The sequence below is a fragment of the Microtus ochrogaster genome, chromosome 18 (genome assembly GCF_000317375.1).
Source record: "Microtus ochrogaster isolate Prairie Vole_2 chromosome 18, MicOch1.0, whole genome shotgun sequence".
NCBI classification, from domain to species: domain Eukaryota; kingdom Metazoa; phylum Chordata; class Mammalia; order Rodentia; family Cricetidae; genus Microtus; species Microtus ochrogaster.
Genome location: NC_022020.1, coordinates 48,294,705 through 48,312,265, shown reverse-complemented (window position 1 = coordinate 48,312,265; position 17,561 = coordinate 48,294,705). Strand labels below are relative to the sequence as shown.

General features: G+C 38.2%; 1 protein-coding gene across 7 annotated transcripts in view; it reads left to right on the top strand.

Annotated features, from left to right (window-relative positions):
- Fbxo38 (F-box protein 38) overlaps positions 1-17,561 on the top strand; it is a 40,738-nt gene that overhangs the window by 9,393 nt on the left and 13,784 nt on the right. For all 7 annotated transcript variants that reach the window (XM_013349594.2, XM_013349596.2, XM_013349595.2 and 4 more), the window contains 8 exons: positions 1,659-1,792; positions 4,366-4,529; positions 4,733-4,898; positions 8,260-8,397; positions 9,409-9,546; positions 11,837-11,930; positions 13,082-13,212; positions 16,108-16,278. In XM_013349594.2, coding sequence (XP_013205048.1) covers positions 1,659-1,792; positions 4,366-4,529; positions 4,733-4,898; positions 8,260-8,397; positions 9,409-9,546; positions 11,837-11,930; positions 13,082-13,212; positions 16,108-16,278 — 1,136 coding nt within the window. The remainder of the gene's footprint in view (positions 1-1,658; positions 1,793-4,365; positions 4,530-4,732; positions 4,899-8,259; positions 8,398-9,408; positions 9,547-11,836; positions 11,931-13,081; positions 13,213-16,107; positions 16,279-17,561) is intronic.

Below are 17,561 nucleotides of genomic sequence, written 5' to 3'. Positions count from 1 at the left end.
TGTGTGTGTGTGTGTGTGTGTGTGTGTGTGTGTGTGTGTGTGTGTATGTATGTATGTATGTATGAATGATAGAAAACTTGATTTAAAAAGCAAGCAGTGTTTTTTTTTTCATTGCATACATAATGTGTAGTCTTGTATTTTCTGAAAATTGTTTGAGTTCTAGAGAGCTAGTTATAGCTAGCGATAATGTTTTTGGTGAAAATTTAATTTGACTTTAATCTCTTTATTTAAATAGCTTTGAAGAAGGGCCAGTGGTAAGAAAACAATGCAGTAGAAAAATACTGAGCATCCACACATAGACAGTTCTCTTAAAATTAGCATGCTTCTTAGGGATTAGAGTCAGCTGCAATGATTGTCATTGTTGCTCTTCCCACTTAGCCAGCTGTAGGAACTTTTTAGGCTTAGCTTTTCTGAGGTAGTTCCTCTGCTTTTAAAATGGCATAATAATAGCACCTACCTGCTGAGTGAGGATTCCAGCAGACCATGGACTTTGAGGATAAAGGAGCAGTCAAGTGTGTTGAAGATTCATCTAGGAGCCTGGTGGGAGCAGAAAGCAGCCCTGTAGCTGGTGCCTCCTTGCCACAGTAGCTGTTAGCTAGAGGACCAGGGATAGGATGACACAGAGGAGAAGAAAGAAACTGGGCAAAGGTTGTGTGGCAAGAAGGAGCAACTGGCTGCATACCTTGTAATGCAGTTGTAACCCAGTCCCCACTGAGTACAACATGGCTTCCACTCGACAGTAGGTGAGTGTGGAGGACTCCGAAGAGACAAAGATGAGGTTTCCTGCTATTTAAAGGTACATGTTGTTACTAGAAACAAGCTAGAAACAGGTTAGTTGTGACTTTCAGGAAGGAGATGAGAAGATTGGGAAGAGAGGTGCATCACAGGGAAGACTTGAGGCACACTGCTGTAACCTCGTGCTTATGTGCTTATTGATAGAGAAACAAAGGCGTTTGAGGGAGCAGTGATGGGTGAGAGGGAGCAGCAGGGACCGTGCTGTGACACTGACACATGTTGGCTGTATTCCAGTCTCTGCTCTTCGGCTGCCATCTTCCTTTTCTTGTCAGTGTACCTAAAAATGTGCTGAGGTTTTTTGTTTGTTATCTTCTTTGCGTCATGTTTGCTTTTTGGTATGCTTATTTTTAAATGTTTTTTGTCCATGAAAACTTATAGGAAGCATAGCAGGTTTTATCAGCTATCACATGGAAAGAGCTCAGCACTCTATTTGGTACTTGAGTTTGCTGACTTACCTATATTTACTCAAAAGCCAGGACGGGGCTGGAGAGTTGGTTCAGTCAGTGGTTAAGAGCAAAAAAAAAAAAAAAAAAAAAAAGAGCACCTGTTGCTCTTGCTGAGGGTACAGATTCGATTCCTAGTGTCTACATGATATCTCACAACCATCTTTAATTCTAGTCTCAAAGGATCCAGTACCCTCTTCTGACCTCCAAGTTCACCAGGGTGCATACTGTGTACATATATACATGCAGGCAAAACATTTATACACATAAAATAATAAATCTAAAAACGATAAGCTGAATGATCTTACACCTTAAGGTGCTGCTGATGTTCCTAAGACTTCAATCATTTAAAGGGTGGGGGCATGGTAGAGGGAAGGGAACTGCATACATCCTTGATTAATATTTCTTTCCATTACAAAGGTACCTCCCCCTGCAGGATATCATGTGCATGGAATGTCTCTCTCGGAAGCTAAAGGAAGCAGTTACTCTGTATCTGAGAGTCGTCAGAGTGGTGGATCTCTGTGCAGGCCGGTGGTGGGAATATATGCCGAGTGGTAAGTAGACAAAGCTTTAAAGTACATTTGTACCATTAGAACCAATAAAAATGGCTCCGCAGAATGTGACACCTTTTTAAAAAGTGTTTGTTTGCTTGTTTGTTTATTTTGGTGACCCAATTTATGACAAGAAAATTGAAAACAGGAGGGACTGTATGGAGGGGAGGGAGAAAGTAGGTCTAGCAGGAGAAAGGGGAACAAAAGATGGTGGGGGAATCCATGATAGGCGTGTATGAAGCAAAAGAAGCCCTACTTTGTATCCTTGTTAAACTGACAATAAAAAGGACTGCCTTTCTTTAACAGTAGTATGTTAGTTACTGTGCTCTGCTGTTGCTTTTTAATTAGAGTCTTCTAAAATCATGCTTTTAAAAAATATATTCAGAATGTAAGACTTTGAACATGGATTAAAGCTGAGGCAAACTCCTTAACAGCATCAAAACATGAGCAAAGTCCTTACCAGAAGCACAGAGGTGGAAGGCTGAAGAGCTGCCTTGTTGCGCTCTCCTGAACAGACAGACAGACTACCTCTAGAGTGCTGTAGTGTGCAGCTTGTGGTGCTGTCCTTTCAGGATTCCCACGGAACTCTCGCCGTTCATACACAGCAGTTAGCAGCATATGCAGTCTTGAAAAGACCATTGCAATGCCAGGCTAGCACTTAGCTTCAAGGAAACAAACGCAGTTGTCATAGTTACTTAGGAAGCAGTATGAAGGGAAAGTGTTCATCTAATTCTAGACAGTTACGGTTTGTAGTGGGCAAGAAATCAGTCAAGGCAGCATGAGAATAGTGATGTGATGCTGTGTTAGATTTGCTTTACCGGGGTCTGAAAGCAGGATTCTGGAAGATAGCATAGCTCCTGTGTGCGCCAAGTTTAGCATTAATACCGTGGCACTTACCACATTAGGGAAGAATCTGTGTGCGCACGGCCAATTTTCAGACTGCAATAAATACCGGAGAGCCCAAAACTTTTCGTTTCTTTAGCGAATTTAAGAAAATGAAAGCTTACAGACTGTAGCCTAGGTGAAGAGTACATTAAATGTCTGTAATGATCCACTGGCCTGTTCTCTGGAGTTTAAGCCCTGAATCAGTTTTTTAAGACCAGGTCTCACTGTATAGCCTTGGCTGTGGAACTCACTATATAAACGACTGACTTTAAATTCAGAGATTCAGCTATATCTGCCCCAGGTGTTGAGATTAAAAGCATGCGCCACCATACCCAACCAAAGCCCTAAATCTTGGTAGACATACCTGATGACTCATACCCATGATCTCTTTGGAGTCACATCCTATCTCAATTAACTTTCCCTATTTATGATGGTTATAGTCTGTGTAAAAAGAAGCCGACATTCATGGTGCTCACATTAGGTTTTGAATTCTAGCATTGCTGATTGGTTCTTCATTTTTTTCATTTGTATATGAGGTGCTAATCTACCTTATCTATTATGTTGTTAGAAATGAGAAACATATAAAATAGTTAATTTTTAATGGTTCAGCCAGTAAGCACTACAAGAGAATAATGGTCGCTTACCGTTCACTTTGTTGTTAAAACCAACTTGCTTGTAGGCCAGGCTGGTTTTAAGCTTACTATGGAAGTGGACTGAGGTTGACATTGAATTTTTGGCCCTTCCTGCCTCTACCTCTTGTTGCTGGGGTTATAGGCTGCACCACCATGCCTGGCTCACTATTTACCTTTCTGATTCTGTAGTTAGCAACTCTGGACTAGCCCTGTACAAGTATAACAGATAACTTCAGTACTTTGGTTTAGTTGGAAGGTTAATATTTTGTTATCAGCTAGCAGACTGTTGGCTTTTACACACCTCCCAGGGCCTCAGTAATAGAAAGTATGTCCTGCCTGTCTCCATTTGTATTCTGCCAGTAGCTCCTGCTCTGAAAGTTTGCATCTTGTCAATTCCTGCTACAGAGCACACTTGGCCTCCCAGATACATAGTTCTTACCATCTCAGCATCTCCCCACATTCAGTTGTTCTTGTTTTCCTAGCCAGGTTCCTGCTGTCTTTTGGGTTTTGTTTTGTTTTTGAACTGTCAGAAGTAATGGGGAGTAACAGTTAAACATAGAAGAGAGCAATTGCCAGGAAATGGTTAGAAAAGGATGAACTCAGTTTGGGATGGCATTTAGATGAAACGTTGAATTTCTTAAAGGTGAGGATTGTATCCTATTTTTACTTTTAGTGTTCTGCAGAACTCTGGAGGTTTTCTAGAATAGCAGCCATGGAGGAGGTGAAGAGACTGGGTGGTAATGTGATGAGTAGTCCCTTACCATCCTCCCATCCAGAAGTCCACGGTATCTAAGTTAAATATGTGTTGTTAGGACACAGATGAAAAACCTTAGTTGTAAAGTATGCTAAACATGCAGTGGATACTTGAGCAAGTCGTACTTGTGCCTCATTTTCCGTGTAGAGACTAGCATACATATCATCTTCTGTTGTAAAGTTTACTCAGCATTAGCTGTATAGAACTTTCAAAGGACCCTTTTCTTTTGAATGTTTGTTGGATCTTATAAGTAAATATTGATGGACGAATGATGTCCCTGTTCTAAATGCCTCTGACCTTCTCAGGCTTCACAGATTCCAGTTTCCTCACTCTTTTGAAGAAGATGCCAGATGTTGAACAGCTGTATGGCCTTCACCCTAGATACCTCGAGAGGCGAAGAGTGAGGGGCCATGAGGCTTTCAGCATTCCAGGAGTCCTAGAAGCTTTGCAAGCATGCCCAAACTTGGTGGTAAGTGTACCTGGTGGAACATTTTAACTGGCTGGTTGATGAAACGGTGGCTCAGAGGACTGTGGAACCTGTTCACTCACATGCAGACTGCACACTTAATAGACTTTGTCCTAAGTTGCATTGCATATTCAGCATCTTGTACAGAGACACTTTGGATGTGAAATGAAAGCCTTCCTTATGCTTGCTATGGTGCTATTTTCTAGGGTGTAGAAACATCTCATTTGGAGTTGGTAGAATCCATTTGGACATATATGCCGCATGTTCATATTTTGGGGAAATTTCGTAATCGTAATGGAGCATTTCCAATTCCTCCTGAAAATAAACTGAAAATCCCCATAGGAGCCAAAATCCAAACTTTGCATTTAGTTGGTGAGTACCTGCTTTCTGGTTCACTTGTCATGCCTTATAACACCGTGTAAATGAGTAGTCACTGAAACAGTTATGACATTTTAAAGATTGTGTTATTGATTGGCTGTAGAAAAAGAAGTGCTTGTGAGATTTGTTTGAAAGCTCAGATTTTTCCATTAGATAAAGATCTCTTTCAAGGGAAAATGTTATGTTGCTTTTCAAACAGTCTATTGCCATGTTGAAGACAGTTGTGAAGGTTTTATCTTTTTGTGTTTTCCCATTGAACTAGAATCCTGCCCTTACTCTGATTTTAAATGTGGGATCTCTTTTACAACTTTTGGAGAGGAGGAATTTTATCTAATTTGCTGTGTTAACATGTATGATGTGTGTGTGCCACGGTGCACATGTGGAGATTAAATGAAAAGTGTATATAGTTAGTTCTCTCTTTCCTTTTTTTTTGAGACAGGGTTTCTCTAGTTTTAGAGCCTGTCTTGGAACTAGCTCTTGTAGATTAGGCTGGCCTCAAACTCACAGAGACCCATCCTGCCTCTGACTCCCGAGTGCTGGGATTAAAGGCATGCACCGCCACCACTGTCCAGCTTCCCTTTCCACTTTTAAGTGGGATCCGTGGGTGGAATTTAGGTCACCAAGCTTGCATGGCAAGTGCCTTTACTGCAAGACAAGTGCTTTCCAACAGTAAGCCATGGACAGTGTTTTACTGTGCTGTGTGGCACTCATTCTAGCTACTGAAACTAAGGAACTACACTTTTAAAATTTATTTAAATTCCTTTTTATTAAACAAAGAGACGAGTCAGGATCTTCTATGTAGCTCAGACTGACCAGGAGTTGTCTATCCATCTTTGTTTTTCCAGCTCCTGAGTATTGGCATTACAGGTGCACACCACCATGCCCAATTTACTTAAATTTAAACGGGCAGACATAGCTAGTGCCTATTAAACCTCAGTCTAGAACATACGACCCTCAGTAATTGTTAGTTTTTTCTTTTAGTAAAACAATTACCATGTTCTTCAATGAAATGAACATTCTGCCTCTTACCATTTTCCTCTACAAAGATGGTGATGGAGTGGTCTTTTCCAGAAATTCTTTTATTTCCATCATTACATTGTACTTTGTCCGTGTGTATGCTCTTTAAAATTATATCACCGTAATTTCAAAAAGGGCAGATATTTTATCAAGTTTAGCTTTTCATCTTTGCCTTAGTCTGCTAAGACACTTTTGAGGGACCCTTATTATACAGCCTGACACTTTATTTACTTATTTTCTTATTTATTTATTTTGAGGCAGAGTGTTACATAGCTCAGGGTGGCCTCAAATTCACTAAATAGCTAAGGACAGCTCCGAATTTTTTTATCCTTGTGCCTTTACTTCCCAAGAGCTTGGATTATGAATACACTAAATGCTCAGTTTTATGTGGTGTCAGACAAAGATGAAATCCAGGTAGGTCTTTGCGCATGCTAGGCAAGTACTCTTGTCTTATGGGTGAGCCATATCCTCAGCCAAAATATTTTCAGTTTTATACTTTATTAATATTTTAGAGAACCTAGACAACAATGAGGACCCTAAGAGAGACATCCATGGATCTAATCTACATGGGAAGTAGAAAAAGACAAGATTTCCTGAGTAAACTGGGATCATGGGGACCCTGGGAGAGGGTTGAAGGGGAGAGGAGAGAAAAGGAGGGGAGCGGAGAAAAATACAATAAAAAATTTTAAAAAGAAAAAAAAGATTTATATTTTACTTTTAAGTTTATTTTGTATTTTTCTATTAATATTTATATTAAATATATGCTATATTCCAATAATTATTCCAGATATAGGGGATATTCTAAGGATATAGAAGTTTCTAAAACAGGTTAGATAGTCGTAGAACGACCTGAGGATAATATGGGACAGGACTTAAGTCCATGCGCATGACTATGGAAGGACAGTACAGATCCTCTTGTCTGTAAGACTGTAGAATAAGTCTGAGCAAGGATTTGGACATTTGGATTTTTAGTTTGTAAAGAGGTTCTACTTCTGTAATATCTGAAATTTATAATGTAACCTTAAGGTAGAAGATTTTTATATCTTCACATTTTCTGTAGTGCCTGCACCAGTTAATTGCAAATATAAGTATTTGCTAAGTTTCACTGAAATGAGTTAGTTATGGCTTATAGCTTTGTACTGACTATATGGTGGTAATGTGAAGAAAATATACATTATCCTTTGTTTATAGGCTACATTTGGCAAAAAATAGGATTGAGCATCAGATAACTGTCTTTGGATCTTTCTGACCTTGCCCTTTGACCCTCATAGCAGCCAGCAGTACCACCTTCATGGTAGACATTAAGTTTAATTTGTAAATTCTTTGCTTTTTGGTCTCATTTTCTTCCTTTGGTTTTATCCCCATTTTATTTCCTGTTTGTCGCCGTATGGTGTGTTTACATAGTAAAACTGAAGTACACTACAGTTTGGAGAAGACGGGTTAAGGAATAATCCATGTAAGTGATAGTAGGGCGTTCTTCAGTTTATCTTCCGAAGAACCAACCAGTTTTAAGTTCTGTGGCTTTGTTTTCTTTAGCTATTCTTCTTAGGAGTCTAGAGAATAAAGTGGCATTATGTTAATTTTTTAAGCTACTGTCTGTTAAGTGCCATCACCTTCAACCCTTAGATTTTTCTCAGAGGCTTTTGGATTGTTAGAGTACATTTCTGAAGCTGCCTCCTTAGGATTTACAAGTTAGCAATCTTTCTTCTTTCACATCTGCTGACGTCTCCCTAGTACATACCCTTCACCTTTTCCAGATTGAGTTCTGTGGGGATATGAGTCATCAGAGGCATAAAATATCCTTAACATTTTGAGGCATTGAAATAAATAGCTGTCAGATTCTGTTCTCAAGGCTGTGCTAGCTTATTCTACATATTTACAAATGCTTAAGATTCTTATGTATTGTAGAAATGACTTCAAGGTGTATTTTGAATGTGTTCTCACTAACCATAATAAAAAAATCTTACCTTTAGCTGAGAGATTTGTCTTTCTTACTGATAGGGCAGTAGTGGCCATTGGCAGCCATACAGTATTTACATAACTCACCTCTATCATCACAACTGTACTTTCAGAAATTTACTTTTACTTCGCATCCTATAAGATATGGCTGTTAGTTGTGTGTTTTAAATACAGAAATAGATTTTAAGTCTCCCATTCCTTATAATACAGTTTCCGTCTTTACTACCTGTTTACATAAACCAAATTTGATGGACTTTAGTTATGTCATAGATAAGCTCGAAGGATAGTTTTATCAATTGAAAACTGCATTCTTGAACATGCTGTACAGAGAGTGCTGATTGTTTTTGTCATGTTCTTGTTCTTTTGTGTGTGTGCTCAGGGGTCAATGTTCCTGAAATCCCCTGCATCCCGATGCTAAGGCACCTGTACATGAAGTGGGTGAGACTCACTAAGCCACAGCCGTTCAAAGATTTTCTTTGCATCAGCTTGAGAACCTTTGTCATGAGGAACTGCGCAGGTAATGCTATACAGTTATGCTTGAATTAAACATCCGCTTTTCTAAAAATGTCCTGGCAGACTCTACATCTGACTGAAAGTATGTTATTACTGTCTACATTTCATGACTTACACATCTTGGGAATGTATATCTTTTGTTTTGTGGACAGTAGAAACACAATCAACCTTAGCAAAAAACAAAGACTATGACTATCTTGTGTTTTATATAAGCTCAGGTTTCAGTCCATTGAATTCAATAGATTTCGTCTTTTTAGCCTCTGATTTCCTAAGCATTGTGAACAGTTATTCCACCTTAAGCTTTGTTTTTATGATGTTATGCAACTGAACAGAGCCCTTAGTACCCAGTCTGCTGATGGCATTGTTAAAGGGTGTTTATCCTTCCCGTGGCTTTTTTCTGACCATCTTCCTGATCACATCTACCTCTTTACTGCCCACGCAGATGTGCGGCTTCCCCTCAGGTTGCCTTCGGTTACTCTTTCTTACCCTGAGATGCATGCGTCTTTTCAGCTTATGCGTGTTCTTCAGGGTCTGTTTTTCCTGACATCTCTCTCTCTCTCTCTTTTCTCTTTTTTCCTTTTTATTGAGTATGGTATGTATTATTTTGGTACTTCATATATTTGGCCTTTTTGTCCTTTTGGAATTAGTTATATGCTGCTTCTCCTTTGGAGAGACTCTAACACACTACTGGACATAGATGCTGAAATGATAGAGCAACTCATTTGAGTGAAGGAACACATTTTCCTCAAGATTTTTTTCCCATTTATTATTTTGAAATTAAAATTATTGAAACTTAAGTGTATTTTAAAAACACTGAATATCTCAACATGGTTTTTGAAAGATTCTTGTGCTGAATAAGTATATGGTTAGCAGACTAGCCCTTTGACCTAGTAAAGCACAGGACACTGACAGTCACCAGTAGTCTGTCTATCTTTTCAACATAGGAGGTTTATAGGAAAATTTATCTTTGAAATAATTTATTAAATTAAGATTTATTGTTATTTACTTTTTCTAGGACCTACAAATTCCTTGAAATATGTGCCCTTGGTAACCGGTCTGGCATCTGCCCGGAACTTAGAACACTTGGAAATGGTCCGAGTCCCTTTCCTGGGAGGTCTCATCCAACATGTGGTTGAAGACAGCTGGAGATCAGGTATTGGATTCTCTTAGTTACAAAACAGTTTTTAAAATTAGCTTTTATTTCTTTTAAGCTTTGTTTAGATGCTCTTATCCTCTTAATTTTTTAAAAAACAATGCTTATGTGGTTGGTTGTCTTTGCTTTCTTTATGGTGTATTCGAGGATGAATCACATCCGTGAGCACAGGCTAATATCCTTTGCCTTTTTATGCATGTTTAACCTCAGGAGAAACAGAAGAGTGATAAGGCTGGTTTTCTGTTTTGTTACTTGCTACCTGGTAAATAGGTAATACCTTTTGTTATATTTGAGCTCTTTCTTAGAACGGCTCACCCACTTTCGTTGCCCTTTGAAAAAGAGGTCCTATGACTTGGACATCTTAGGTCTCTAGACGAGCTCAGGCTTTAGTATTGCTGATGTGTCTGGTATTTACTATTATAGAGTATAGATGTTGGTCATGCCCGATAACCTTGACGTTAGAGTCATCTGCCACATGACACTCTTGAAAGAAAAAGTACTTACTCAAAACATCCCTTAGATGCAGGGATGCAGGATGCTAATCATTTCACTGGTAAAGAAAAAATTAACCGAGATGATTAGTAATTAAAACTAGAAACATAGTTAACATAAATTATTAATAAAACAAGTTGGAAAAGAAAGTAAAATGAAAAATAATAAAATGGAAAATCCTCCAGTAATATCAATAACATGTAGATGTAGCTAATACTGCTAACTCATGTTGAAGACTCTTTGTCACCTAATTAAGTCAGTGATGAGTTCCCTGCATTGCATTAAATCGTAGATGGGAACAGGCTCCCTCCAGACCACCATCAGTACTTTCATTTTATTTTAATGAACAAGAGAAAAGTCAAGAATCAAGAAGATCACAGTATCTTTTAGATAGAAGACCTGAAGAGAGTGGCCAGGGATGATCTCAAAGGGCGTGATTAAGAGTGACAAGGCAGTCTGTATACAGAGTAGGAAGAACTCTTGAGTGCAGATCTCTAACAGTTTGCTTGCATTAAAAATGTATAAGGAATTCTTGAAATTAAGAAAAAAAAGCAGGCATCGTAGTTGGAAAAATGGGAAAGGACTAATAACAAAAGCCTTCACATAGGTAGGAGTTTTATCCATATGACTGATAATCATGAAAAGAAATGATAAAATTTGGCAGGACTTGGAAGTACAAATTAAAGTTATAGTGTGCCACACAAGCACTGACCTGACCAATATGAAAAACAGTAGTGTTGGCCAGGTTGTACACCAGCAAGACAATGCTGAGGATGTAAGTTGATAAAAGCCCTTGGAAATGTTGGTAGACATTATCTGCTAACATTGATCATTCAGATAAGCTTTAAACCCAACAGAAAAGAATGCATGTTTATTCAGAAATACATGGGAGATTGTTTATAGGAGCATTGTTGCTAATAGGCCCCCAAATGGGACGCTCAAACCTCAATAATCCATAGAATAGATAATTAAAATGTGGCATATTCACATACTGTTCTGCACAATGCAAAGGAACAGACTGAGAGCCACCAACAGCAGTGTATAAATCACACGACAGTCAAAGAGGCCAGACACAAAAGTGTATATACTTGGTAATTTGTGTTCAAGCAGAATTCATTGATCTATACATTTATGATTTTTGTCTGCTGCTCTTCCCTTTTGGTACGTAGTTATGCCTTTCAATAAAAAAGGAAAGGAGAAATGTCTCTGTGGGTAAAGTACTTAGCATACAGACAAGCTGGACCTGACTCAACAGTCAGGCTTACAGCACACAGGCAACATGCATTACCCGCAGTGCTTGGTGGTGGAGGCAGGCAGGTGGGTGGCCAGCCAATGTAGCCAGATGGCACGTTCTAGTTTCCGTGAGAGATTTGTCTTAACACATATAAGATTTAAAAGGAAATAAACATCTGGCTACCACATGGGCATGTGCACCAATACACACACACACACACACACAATAAAGTTTGAAAAATTTAAACATGAAAATGAATTGAAGTAGTACTGTCTTATTCATGATACACTGGAGGCTCAGGATTTGGCCAGGAAACATCAATCCTTCTGCACTTCCCTCATGAGTTTCCAGCATTTTCTTTGTCTTAAGGCTTGAAGTGTTCCGATGCTCCAAGTGTGTTTTCAGAGTGAGTATCTGTTTGGGGGAAATAACTACGAGGAATAATTCGCCTGGTAATTTGGTTGCAAAAACAAAGCATTTCCTTTTAAACAAGTAATTATTTCCTTTGCCAGAAGTTCCGAGGTCAGAGAAATGATTGTTTTTATTCCCTTTGTCTCTACCCAGGAGGTTTTAGAAATCTGCACACTATTGTTTTAGGAGCTTGCAAGAATGCCCTGGAAGTAGACCTCGGTTACCTCATCATCACTGCTGCCCGTAGGTATGTTTTGTCTTCACCTTACTGTTTTTGTTCAAGAATTAGAAGTTTTAGAAAACTTTGGGGTTAATGTAAATAAATATTTGTGTATAATGACCATGTCTCATTTGGATTAAAATGTAAATTAAGTAGCAGATGACTCGTCTTCTTCATGTTTTGTTTAAATGAAGAACTGGAGCCATTGAGCCGCATTCTGGGTAGGTCAGCCCTAGAAGGGTGTATGGTATCACTGCACAGGAAATCAGTACCTGAGTGTAGCTTGAATAGAAGTTGGCGGCCCTCTCTGGAAGCATTTTCCATCTGTACTTCGTTTCCTGAATTGTTTTAGCTGATAAACTTTAGAAACATGTCTTAAATTGGTTTTTGCAGTGTTGGACTTCCATATCTTTTAATGAGTCTTCATATCACTTTATACTACATTTACTGTTTTCCACCTCTCAGAGGTCTACCTCTACTTACTTTTTTTCCTTATGTTGAATTTTTCTATCAGCTTATTAAAAGTTTTTACCAGTAGAATGTTAATTATAAATAAAACAAAGGTGTTTAACTAAGTATTTTTACATACCACAGAAGTATATCTTTATTAAAATGAAGCATTAATGCTAACATAAGAAAAATGTCAGATATCCTTCTCTGATACCAGATATACTCTATCATACTTTTGTTTTTATTACTCCACATGTGTGTATGTATGTGCACACCACAACATGCATATGAAAGTCGGAGGACAAAACGTTGAGTAGGCAATTCCCACCTGCCATTGTGGGTTCTTCAAATTGAACTCAGGTAACCGAGGTTGTCATTGTCAGGCCTGCATAGCAGGTGCTCTTCCGTCCACCAGCTCTACACTCTCACCCTGATCATGCTTAATGTAGTTCTTAGGGAAGAAAGAAAAGGTCCTCCAGCAGGCTGTAGGGTTCTTGCTCTCTGGGTCATTGTTGCTGTAGGGTGCTGCTAATGTAAGGCTGCACTTGAGCAACCTGGGGGGGGGGGGGTTGCTTGATTTCTTGGTTTTGTTATTGCTGTTTGGTCTTTAATGGAAAGGGGAAAGTTGTTGATACCTGTGATAACTTTAGTAAAAGTATAAACTGTTATTGAGCTCTGTTATCAGGAAGAATCTAATTCAGTGTTTTAATAAATTTTTCTGTTTGTAGGTTACATGAAGTTCGTATCCAGCCTTCTTTAACCAAAGATGGTGTCTTTTCTGCCCTAAAGATGGCAGAATTGGAGTTTCCACAGTTTGAAACACTGCACCTGGGATACGTAGATGAGTTCTTGTTGCAGAGTAAGACATGATGTTTCATTCCATGGATTTGCTGAGGGAAACATGCTTGATAGACTGAAATCTGGATATTATATGCCTTTATTTTCCTGAGCGTAAGCTGACCTAATGTCTTAAGTGCTTGCATGTCTCGGAGAAGAATTGTTGTATTTAGACTCAGACGTATGGACTTCCTCTGGGTCTGTTAACAGGCTGTTAGGAGTGTAGTGATGAACACCATGCCAACAAGATCAGTATCTAGGTTTGCAGTTGTTTCCTCTTCACTGTCCACGTTCCTTTCCGATTCTGCTTCATTTTCCACAGAATGTCACTCGTAGTTGCATTTGTTGAATTTGATGTGTCACATTTCTTGAAGCTTTTGATGGTCTCCTCAGATGAGGTCCCATTCTTTGCTCATATTTTGCATTTCCATAATAAGCCTGCTGGGATTCTGAACTTTGCAGATACTGTAGCACACAGTGCTTAGTATTCATTTTATGGTAATTGCTGCTGGCCTGATAACATTTGGGGTATGCATTTACAATTAGGAACTCGTGCCTTGGGGTTGAATTTAAGCCAGTCAAATTCATTATTCAAATTGTTTTCATTTGTAAGATAGGGAAGAAAATTTTCACCAATATGTTTTCATTCTATCAAGAATTATTTGTTTCTCAGATAATTTATAAAAGTTTTTGAACATCCAATGTCATACCAGATAGTTTTTGTGTTTCCTTTGGCTCTAATTTGCATTACAGAACATAGAAAGTTATAAATACTATTGACTGAGACAAGCATAGGACAATCCTGTGCAAAAAAAAAAAATTACCTTCCTTGTTCATTTCAGGATATGTCACAGCATGTGCTTTTATTTCTTTTTCTTCTTCATCGTTGAGGTTCTCATTTGTATAAGGTCAGGATTCTTTAAAAGAATAATAAATCAAAACACCCATTTTTAGACAATACTGGAATAATCTGTGTAGCTTGGAAACTCTCAGGTTTTATCAGCATAGCATTAGGAGGCTGAGATAGTTTCATAGAAAATTAACTCTTCCCTTGTCTTGGTCTTCTGGTTATAAAAGAGATTCTGCTATTCTCTTTTGTAGCATCTGTGTTCAGAAGTCCTCATGTCAGAATCTGGTCTTTCTAAAAGCCCATAATGTAGCAACTTCCCTACCTGATCTACAAGAGCTAGTTCCAGGACAGGAACCAAAAGCTATGGAGAAACCCTGTCCTCTAGCACTTAATAAGATTGTCAGGGCCAGATTGGGTGATGAATGTTCTGAAAAGCGGATGCTGTATATTAGGAATAAAGGTTGCTGGGATTCAGTGACCTAAGGATAATTGGAGAAGGATTTTTCATCTCAGAGCTTTTTGTGAAGGTGATCATGATGTAAAACTCAGCAATATCAACTTTAAGTTTTAGAACTCTAGAGAGAGATGGAATTGAGAGTTGCCTGTTGTTAGTCATGAGTTTGTATACGATTCTTAAGTACTTCCCTACTTTTCTCTTGATTGGCTCTGAGGAGATATTGGAAAAATGATAAATTTTTCTCTAGCCAAGTTTGGGCTAGAGGAAGGAGAATCAGAAGGTCAAGGTCATCCTTTGCTACGTAACAAAATGGACACCGTCCTAGGCAATGTGAGACTATCTCAAAAAAAAAAAGGATAAATTCATTTATAGCAATTTCTATTCTAACACTTGAGGTATTTATTTAGTAAATAGTAGTAGTTTTTACCATTAGCTGCCCTGTAAGCTTAAAACAAAGAAAAGGAATGGAAATGAATTTTTGATGACATCATTGGGATTTTAAATTTTTTGGCCAGTAGAAAAACTTAGGAGCAGTAATGGGTTGCCCTAAAGGCTGGTCGTAGGACATGCATTTGTCATTTTACTGTGGAGCGTTTATGTGGACAGCACCTAATAAATATGGTCAGTTCAAGATTTTGCTCATTGTAAGAGAATAAGTAATCTTAAAGTCCAAAGAGCAGCAAAGAGGTTTAAGTTTAGGATGGCAGGATGACTTCTGCAAGAAATGCCTGCAATTACCAATACTGGACAGTAATAGAAAGCACAAACTATATGGAGAATAAAATTGGCAGAACTTGGGGTAGATTGATTGGTTAACGCATATTCCAAGCAAAAAATGTACATTGCTCTGTTGTTCAAAAACAGTTCTACCAAGAGCAATTGAGTTTTTGTTTGTAGGGTTGTTGCATTAATTGAAAGGACTCTAAGGTTTATGTATGTGTATCTGTGTATGTTTCTCTTAGATTGCTAGTACTATCTAACACACAGAGGATGATACAACTTAACTAACATCCTCCAGAGAGCTCTTATATTTAAGTTAACTGTCCTGAAGTGTGTGGACCTGCCATCCGGAGGAGAGAATGGTGATATGTAAGAGTTGAAGTATGGTTGCCAGTGGCTTGATTTAGGATAACTTAACACCCTCAACCTCCCTTCCACATTGTGACCTGGCCAGTGACATGTGTCTGAGTTAGAATCAATTCAGGGTAGACACCTATTCACCTGTATTATGGGTTCTGATCCTAGTTTTCCATGGCCACACTATACTTTAAAAACTCACTCCTTATACCATGAGAGAGTTCCATTTTATGGTTTCGTTTTCCTTTTTAAAAGATAAATTAAAGCATTATAGTTGTACAAACCAGTACATCTCTGAGTTAGTCTTTTTCTTCTTTCTAAACAGTTTAATATTGTTTGTTTCCTATTATTTATCCTTTGACTTTTAACATAAATTCTGTTGGTATGAGAATGGTACCATATATTCAGAACAGACTAAACCTGAAGTCAGCCTGATGATGGCTGAAACAGAACAGGTTAATCACATGGAATGATAAGATACAGAACTGGCAACACTCCATGGCACTGAGACTTTAAAATTGATTTCTTTCTAGGCAGAATGGCTAATGCAGATTTGGTGAAGTATGGTTTGGCAGACGTGGTAGAAAATCCTGGTATCATCACTGATATAGGAATGAAGGCAGTCAATGAAGTTTTTTCCTGTATCAAATATCTGGCAATTTATAACTGTCCTCATCTACACAACCCATACAATTGGATCTCAGGTACAGTAAACTTGACAATAACACTGTGTTTTCTGGTAGTGAAATATGTCTTTTTATGTGATATGATTGTATTCCTAATGTAGATTTTCTATACATATACTTGATGTGGATTGTTTATACAAGTTTTGAGGACAATTATTCAGTGAGTTGGAAATAAGATCAGTATCTTTTTCAATTTTTAAAGCTCTTAGCTTAAAAGTTTGCAGTGCCCCAGTTATAGATTTAAGTACCCTGATCTTTGCCTGCACTTTGCACATGCGATTAAAACTAAGAGTCTCTGCCCAGAACCTAGGATATTGTTGATTCCTTTGAATTACCTTCAAAGTGGCACATTATCTGAAAGGAAAAAGTAGGGGCATATTTCTAAAAACCTTACTTACATGACTTATTAAACACTAACCTGAAATTAAAGCTTTGATTGACCAGAAGTCCTATTCCTTTTAACCTGTCCTGCCTATCCCATCTCAAATATAGAAGTGACTTTTGTGCTTGATATTTTTCCTTATGGCACAAGCTCATTTTCTCCTATGAAAAAATTTAATGTCGTTTATTTTAAAGGCCTTCAACTGTCTGTATTCACAAAACTTAAGTAGTTTACTGGTTAGAGGATAAGGTTTTGTGATACCTGCTTTAACCAAACACCCTCGCAAATACACACTGAACCCTTGACCTCTTGCCAAGGATCTGCACCTCCTTGCAGAGCTGCCCTCAGGACTATTCAGAGCCCTCGAGCCTCTTCTGAGATTGCTTGCCAGAATGTCCATACCTTACCTATCTGTGGCCCAGATGAATCAACATGTTACTGGAATTTAGTAATTTTAGGATATAGCAGGTATAGATCACTTTTAAAAAATAACATTTATTGGGTTTTTGGTTTGTTTTTCTTAAATGCAGAAGAGTTTAAAGAAGAAAACAAAAAATGGCCTATAATCCCATCACTCAGAACTCCTGTTAACACTTAAATTAAAGTAATACATGCACTTGATAAATTTCAGACAGTACAGAAAGGTACAAAATGAAAAGTCTCCTCTTCTCAAGGTAACCATCATCAACAGTTTCTTATATATTCTTCTGGACAAATTATTTTGTGCATATTACATCCTATACCTATATAGCATTTAAAGTGATTTTTATTCGAAGGCTCTTCCTGTGTTTACACTGTCCTGTGCCTTAGTTTGCATACTAAGTATGTTCAGGAGAGCGGTCCATCTCAGCAAGCCTGTAGCTCTCCTCATTCTGTCAAAGTAGGTGCATCTGTTCAGCTAAGTGAATGTGCCATGCTT